This window comes from Wasmannia auropunctata, unplaced genomic scaffold (assembly GCF_000956235.1).
Source record: "Wasmannia auropunctata unplaced genomic scaffold, wasmannia.A_1.0 LD335963.1, whole genome shotgun sequence".
In the NCBI taxonomy this organism is placed as follows: Eukaryota; Metazoa; Arthropoda; class Insecta; order Hymenoptera; family Formicidae; genus Wasmannia; species Wasmannia auropunctata.
The window spans coordinates 463,393-471,912 of record NW_012026927.1 but is presented as its reverse complement, the minus strand read 5'-3'; the positions used below and the strand labels follow the sequence as shown (position 1 = coordinate 471,912).

Sequence of the window (8,520 nt, the reverse complement as noted above, 5' to 3'; positions counted from 1 at the left end):
CTATAAAGCATATAAAAATTATTTATGATACCATATCTTTGTAAAATAAATAGCTTTGCTTCATATTTTTGTTTTTTTTCGGTAGTTTTCTGACTTCTATTATATAAAAATCAAAACATATGTATTTAACAACTTAAGTAAGAAAATGAAGGGATTTAGTAAAAGCAAAAATAATAAAAGTTTTTAAGATTCAGTAAGTAAATAAAAAAATTGAACAAAATTTATAGACGTTGGATTAAAGTTTTTAAAACATTGGAAGTACTGTTAATGAAGAAAGAAGATATAACATTAAATGTATACAACAAAATTATTATATAGCTTACTCATCGCATATTTTGTAAATGTGTAATATTGAATTGTGCGGAACATAATTACAATTAACATATGTATATTTCTTTAGAACAAAAATCATTATAAAACCTCTTATTTTATTATTTTGCTATCTAATTTACATATATTTACTATACAAGACGCAATGTTTCTTACATATAATGTATTATATTGCATTTTCTTCACTAATTATAAGTTTATCACTATGGTCAATTAATACGTTTTACTTTTTCATTATCGCATTGAATACATGACGATAAAATAAGAGATAGATGTATTTGCCAACTGCAACAAATCATATTTATTTTTATTTTATTTTTTTGAGAGAAAAAAGCAGAGTAATAAGAGAAAAGAGAGAAGAAACAAACGTAATATTCTTATGAATTATATCATCATAAACATATGAAAGAAATATTCCGCACCGTAGCAAAACACTCTAAAGATGCTACGAAAAGTCCACCCACATTCAGACCAAAAGATTTGTTGCCTCTTTGCATTAGAAACAGTATTAGCTTTTGTATATGTAATGGAGCTAAATACCAATGAACTTTGTACCTAAATATAACAATAAGTTAATAATATGAAAGAGAAAGTATGTATTTACGAGTGTGTAATGGTATATTATATGTATGTATATATGGTTTTGTGTACTATGTCAATAAATAAAAATATTTTTTATTGCTATTTTTATTATACTAAAATTTATAAAATAATATAATTATAAAATAAGAAAATGTTTCTTACGTTGTATCAAATACGTGATTATAGTGATCTGTAACATTTTGGCCAATAAGGTTGGATAAGAACATGTATAAAAGACAAGTAATTGATGATAAATAAGGCATCGAAAATTCTTCAACATTATATCCCGATGACATAATCTGAAAAACCTAACACGCGAATTTTTGTATTGTAATCAATTTAAATAAATTACCGTGCAACTATTTAAAAAATGCAATTAAGATAAGAACAATCAAAGATATCTAGATTTTTTAAATTAACATATTAAATTATCAAACATTCCAAAATCTCTGAATTTAAAAAATCTATAAAATAGCTTGCTTATAAACAAAAATTCTTTAAAAATGTTAAGTTAAGCAACAAAAATATTCTTACACGAATGCTTTTAAAGTTAAGCAATTGCTATATATTTCATATAATACTTAATTCTACGTTAAAAATTATAAATTTTATGTAAATGATACTACAACATAAAATTTTATTTAAAATATTTATATGAAATATTTAAGAATTATATTTATGTAGTGTATATTTATAGAAAGATAAAAAATTACAGACCTGCAGAACAATTAATTAATATATGTATAAAAATAGAAATCAACATTAATTACGGTGTTCATTCAAGTTAGTTGTAATATCGTCTAATTTTTTCAGAAGGGAGGAATAGGATCTGGTATAAATATAAATGACATTTTAAAACATAATATGAGTCTATTAGATTACAATGAATTTTAGTGCCTAATAATATTTTTGCGTAAATTTATATATATTATACAATTAATAGTACTGCGCACTGATTATACTCGTAATTATTTGTCGGTCTTAAAACGCCCAAACTGAAGAATCATAATATCACGAATTAAATTAACAATTAATTTAATAATTGATAATAAGCATCTTTAAATATCTGTAAAGAATTTATTGCGAAAAATATCATCCCAGTCAAAATTCGAACCTAGACCTTCTTACATTTTGTAACGAAAGGATTTAATCAATTCGTTTACTTTGATATTTTAAAAGTCAGAGGCCAGATTTTGAGTGAAAAAAATTACCGATCAGAACGCTCGTGGCAGAGTGATGTTAAAAGGGTTGTAGACATTGAAATCGAACATTGTGTATGAACGAGCTTCGGCCTTCTGTCGTATTTACAAACGCATTTTTTTCACGTTCATGACACTTTCCCCGTATGTTTCACTCAACTGACGATGAATATTGATGGGCGTTGTCTCACGCAAGGGAGGACAACGAACGATGTTCTAGAAACATTGTCTTTTTATATCTATATATTCGCTCTCAATATCAACTGGTGCTACGAGCGTTTTACGAACCGAATGTTATCATTTTTTTCATTTATTCCTAATAAATGCAATTGTCTTTTAAAACGTAATCCACGTTTCCATTTGCTTCCATTCCCGAAAAAGAGTAGACCTTACAACTTGAATGCATCTCCTAACATTTTATTAGATTAAAAATGACAAACTAGTCTTACTCGGAAAATATTGAGGCTCAAAGTAAGCACCCCGAGTGCTATTAAAAACATGAACGTCACCTCAAATGTAGATATTAAATATTCGGAATACCTACAAATATAAAATTTAATATAAAAATATAATAATTAAGAAATATTATGTGTTAATGCATTACTTTTATAAAATAGATACCAACATTATAGCTTTTCGTTGAATATCTATAGCACAAACTACGCCCTTATAAAGCAAATTCTCTTTCTGCAGAATATTTTGTGATATATAAATTTTCATTGCATTATCGATTCGATAACTGTAGATAAATGTAAATATTATAGTTATGTAATAATTCATGTAATAATATTATGAGATAAGTATTCTCGAAGTTGGATAAAAATTGAAGTAATATATAACAAAATAATTTTAGGATACAGTTATGTATATCATACTTTATTTGGTAAAAACAGTATATAATCAAATATAAATATATGTAATTAGAAATTTTATTTCTTGTTTATTACATTTAATGCGTTATATATATGCATTACCTAGCAATTTTAAACATTCCGCAGGCATATGTAAGGTATGCATTAAGTGATGTTGCTGTTGCTAATAAAATAAATAATCCCAAGTAATAAAATATGTACCCATGCCATAACAGTACATAAAAATATTTTTCTTGATCGATAAAATATTCAGTCATAATGCTTAAACGACGTTGACGAGATCCATTTATAGATAAGATAATGTAACATAATTCTGGCAATAATTGCAAAATCATATGGACAAGTGCGTGGCTAGCTAAAAGCACTAAATAACGTTGTAAATAAGTAATTATATAAATTGTATAAAGTTTTTAATAGGTATAATTCAGAATTTTTAAGGGGGTATTCTAGTGTGAATGTCCGTTTTTAAGGTGATTTGTGAGAATTAATTTTATAAAAATGGTTAAACCTATAGATGTAATGTTTTGTTATTACATTTATACATATTTTGAAGTAACATCTCAAATTTTTTAAATGCTTTTTATTGAGAATTATACACGGCACAAATGAACGTGCAGGTCATGTTTTGAAATTCCTCTTCTATCGAGCATAGTGATTGCGGCCGTCATATCAAATAAACGAATTTTTTTTTATTTTATTTCTTACAAATGTGGTTAACATTTGAACCTCTAGTAAATCATTTGAGAAACAATTGACAAAATGGCGATGCTTAAAAAAAAATAGTTCGATTTTTGATAAAAAATATTTAAATTTCACGGTCCGAAAAAATAGTAATTTTCCAGAGATCAAAAAGTTGGAGGTTCAAACGATAGCTTAATATGTACATTATATGCATGCAAAAGCGCAAGTCGATCGGCCCAGTAGTTTGTAAGAAAAATACACGCCCGATTTGAAAAATGTCAATTCGAGAAAAACGCTTTTAAAGTTTCTCATGCGTTTATAAGGTGGATAATGAATAATTTCAGTAACTTACCCTTAGTTAGTTATACCAGGGCCGTATAAGATACCTTTCTCAGCTATATACAGCATCATTTGGCTACGTAAAGAAATACTACCTGACACGCAAAAAATTCGTCTACTGCATGGAAATCACGGGCGACGTGCCGTATGGACGCGCGCGGGGGCTACGTCTTTAAACCTCTATAACTCGATCAATTTGACGAATTTCATCTTAATATTTTAGAGACACATTTTCAAGACCCTAAACTATAAAAATATGCAAAAAAATCGATTTTTTGACCAATTACACTAGAATACCCCCTTAATTTTACTATATGTTATTTATATTAGTGCTATATAAATTTTTTCAGTTGATATAAATGAATGATAACTTTCCAAATGTAGTTTCTCTTTTATCTTACTGCCTTTTTATTTATTAACTTTGGCGATTTATAAATTATTTTTAAATTTTAGCTAGAGAAAAATCCTTTGTGCATTGTTTTATAGTAAATGCATAAAGATTATAACTATATAAATTAATTATAAAATTGTAAATATTAATTTACTGTTTTATAGTATTATAATTATATGATTTAGAACGTACAAATATAAAGCAAAAATGTTTTTTAAAAATTTAAAATAATAATTTAATTGTTACGAAAGTTTCTCATTACTATAATGCTTAAAGTATTTAATTTAAAATACTAATCTAACTTATAAATTAATCTCTTTCAAAAGATCTTACTAATAAACTTATTTAGTCTTCCTTCCTTTATATTTTAAATATAAGTATAATATTTATAAATAGGATTTTCTTAAATAAATTCACTTACTTGTAAGTGCTGTCGTAAAACGTCTTGCTTTGCTTCCGTATTTTTCTATAATAATGATTTCATTATGGTCTTTCAAATTATTATGAACATATTGAAGATATTCTATTAGATATTTTACCTGTTATTTTAATAAGTTAAACCACTTGTGTACTTCTAATTAATTAGTAAAATTAAAAATATATATATAAGATATTTAATACTTTATCAAATACATTTATCCGTTATTATTATAAATAAATACGTAAACAATAAACTTACTGGTCCAATGTTAACAAGATATGAGATGTATTTTATCGCTATAATAATTAAACCGACTGTAGTAGACAAAACTTTAATGATAACATCTACAGTACATTTTGAAGTTACGAATGATGTAAGCTATAAATAGTAACATTCTAAAGAAAAATTAAAAAAGGAAATACTGTCAAATAATTTTATATGTAGTTTATGAAAAAAATTTCTTTATTATACTTAGTTGCACTTCTAAAATAATATCTTCCATTTTTAATTGCGTATCATTTAATTGTTATTCAAATTTAAAAAATATAAATTGCAAGATGGGATCGGAAAAAAACCCATTAGCATAAATTAATTTAATAAATTCAATATATGTCCGCAATGTATATTGCGAGGCAATTAGAATATTGATACACATACTTGAAATACAATACCACTTGTAAAAACACTAAAAATACAAATATACTGAAGTCGAGCACATTTTGATCTTTTGTAAGGCCACAAACCAACCATCAACAGAAGAGTTCGATTTAGACTGAAATACTTATCCATGGTCATCCTTCAGCCAGCTCTAGAATACTTATGATGGGGACAAAGCACACGAAGCTTCACTTATCCCTACCACATTTGGTTGGTCGATTAAATATTTCTTAGTTCCTTCTATTAATTTTAATGTTTTACAATTTGAGTTAGTTCCCGTAATAATTTAGCCTAACTGTGTGTATAAAACGTGAAATATCGCTATTCGATCTGTATACCTGCAATTTAACACTATAACGTCGAGACATAGTTACCAATTTAGTAATCGATTCAACAGCCGAAAGAAATTTAACAGATGTTTCTTTCTCATAGTATGTATACCATTCTCGAGAAAAATTCAAAGGTAAAAATTGTGCATGCATATTAGTCATGTCTTAGTAGCTCTTGCTCACGTACTTTATATCTATATGTATCATATTCATATGTATGTACATATACGATTTATAACAGTAAGAATTCTTCAAAAATATCTCGTTCACTACATAAATTCTGAAGCACATGTATTCACTTTTAATATAAATAGATATATATACATGTATATTATAATGTATAAATTAAAATAGATAAATATATGTATATATGTAACATATAATTTATACATTTTCTATTTTTTATTTAATAATCATTTTGGTCATTATCACATTTGGTTGGTCGACTAAATTAAATATTATTGATATTTTCTTTTAATACAAATTTTAAAGTTCTGTAACTCCATAATTAGCCTAACTGAAACGGCGTGAAATAACAGTAAAATAAAAATTATTGTAATTCAATACTTTTGTCGGGAAATTGCCGATTAAATAAATAATTGATTCAACATTGAAAGCAATTTAACACATGTTGTTTTTTTAAAGAACGTTGTCTGCATCCTAAGGTGAAACTTAAGCAAACATGTTATTACCATTGTAAACGGTGCCATATGTTTCATTTCAATATGGGTACTCCTATATTACATATAAACTGTTGGAACAAAAATGCTTTTAAAGTATATTACTATTGCACAATAATAAAATTATGTAACGCTATATATACAATATATATATATATATATGTGTGTAAATTCTCTTTGTCTATTTCTCATTTTTCTGTGTATCTTTTGTAACACGTAGTTTTTATTTTTTATGTGAGGTATATTAAATAGAGTCTTTCATTAACTTAATCACCATAATATTAATTGATATATTATATTGTTATGATCGCGTTGAATACATGATAGTAAAATAAGATATGGATGCATTGGTTAGCTGTAAGAAAACATTTCTTTTTTTACTTTATCGTTAATTTTTACGATGCAAATACAACTTTAATAAATTAGAAATACAAAATTTAAAAATGTTTATATGTTGGTACATAAAACAGTATATATAAAATATTTTGTACCGTAGCAAAGCATTCTATGGATGCTATGAACAATCCACCGACACTTAAACCAAAACTCTTATTGCCTCTTAATAATAGAAACAGTATTAATTTTTGTACATATACAGGCGTTATGTACCACCGAACTTTGTATCTGAAAGTAATAGCAATATATAAGAAATAAAAAAGAATCTGAATATTTACATGCAATTATTATGTTATATATACATTTGTATGTATATCTATACATTGCATTGTATTAATATTTACTAAATTATTTTTCGTTTTTGTGTTAATAATTTAATTCGTGTTTGTGCAAATATGTATACAACGTAAAGTAAATATATTACTTACGCAGTGATAAATACATGATTATTATAATCAATAATTTGTTGTCCGACTAAATTAGCTACGAACATGTACAGAAAACACATAAATGCAAATGCAACATTAAACATAAGTTCCTCAGGATTATATGCAAATAATAAAATCTGAAAAATCTAACCAAGAATGTGAAATCAATTTCTGAGAAAGAAGTATAGTATATCGCATAATATATAATATATGCATATAATTTGTGATAGAATTTGTTACAAAATTTTATCAATAGTAATTATCAATAGTTTATTGATAATAGTTTTACTATTCTATTACTATTCTATAGTTTTACTATTCTAATCTATACTATAATAGTAATGGTAAATACTATCAATAGTAGTATAAGTAAATTAATGTAATAAACTACAAATATTTTCAAAAATAAAAAACTATAAAATTTAATTAACATAACTATATAATAACTTTTCAATGTCTTACAATATCTTTGCTATTATAATATTCTTTAATTTAAATTTTAACATAATTATTTTCTAAATAAATATTGAAATTGCACAGTCTTGCTTTCCAACTATTAAAGTTTTCTAAATAAGATTTATGAATGTCTGTCATAAAAAAAGTAATATTTCTTTTTTGTTTTATGTGTTTCTTATTTAATATTTGAAATCTGCATTTGAAAGGTATATGTTTTTAATCAATATTCTTACTATAACTTTTAATATATCGAAGTTGTTAATAAAAAGACAATAATATTATTGATATGAAAAAGTACTCAAATTGTTAAATAGGGATTTATTAATAAAAAAGAAAACTTACTCGAAAAATACTAAAGGCTAAAATTAACACTCCACACGCTATTAAAATCATAAATGATTTTTCAAATCTGGTTATTAGATATGTGGAAAATCTTTAAAAACAAATATATGTATTACTTGTATATTATAGAATATGTAACATAATTAGTACATATGTGTATGTATATACCAACGCCATAGCTTTTCGATGAATATCTACAGCACGAATTATACCTTCATAAGTCAGAATCTCGTTTTGCATGTTAATATTTTTTGATATATAAATTTGTATTGCTGTCTCAATACGGTAACTGTAAATAATTAAATTACTAACAATTATACATATAAATATGAAAAATAATTAACAATTAAAAAAAATAAAAAGCTATATTTATTTTAATGAAATAGTACTAAATATAGACTCTCCCTCCCTCTCCCC

The 8,520-nt window shown here is 25.1% G+C and overlaps 3 protein-coding genes across 3 annotated transcripts in view; all 3 read right to left on the bottom strand.

Annotated features, from left to right (window-relative positions):
* Positions 1 to 461: 461 nt before the first annotated feature.
* Positions 462 to 1,208, bottom strand: LOC105455028. Its single transcript, XM_011698066.1, has 3 exons — positions 1,075 to 1,208; positions 753 to 885; positions 462 to 615 (listed from the first exon to the last, which is right to left on the bottom strand). Exons 1-3 carry the CDS (start codon positions 1,206 to 1,208, stop codon positions 565 to 567), a joined length of 318 nt encoding a protein of 105 aa, XP_011696368.1. The 3' UTR covers positions 462 to 564.
* Positions 1,209 to 6,782: 5,574 nt separating this feature from the next.
* On the bottom strand, positions 6,783 to 7,408 carry LOC105455027 (odorant receptor 49b-like). Its single transcript, XM_011698065.1, has 3 exons — positions 7,306 to 7,408; positions 6,973 to 7,105; positions 6,783 to 6,836 (listed from the first exon to the last, which is right to left on the bottom strand). The coding sequence occupies exons 1-3, from the start codon at positions 7,383 to 7,385 to the stop codon at positions 6,783 to 6,785; spliced, it is 267 nt and encodes an 88-aa protein (XP_011696367.1). The 5' UTR covers positions 7,386 to 7,408.
* A 528-nt stretch (positions 7,409 to 7,936) lies between these two features.
* Positions 7,937 to 8,520, bottom strand: part of LOC105455026 — a 2,996-nt gene continuing 2,412 nt past the window's right edge. Inside the window, exons 5-7 of the mRNA XM_011698064.1 lie at positions 8,276 to 8,392; positions 8,104 to 8,194; positions 7,937 to 7,954 (exon numbers count right to left, since the gene is read on the bottom strand). Coding sequence (XP_011696366.1) covers positions 7,937 to 7,954; positions 8,104 to 8,194; positions 8,276 to 8,392 — 226 coding nt within the window. The remainder of the gene's footprint in view (positions 7,955 to 8,103; positions 8,195 to 8,275; positions 8,393 to 8,520) is intronic.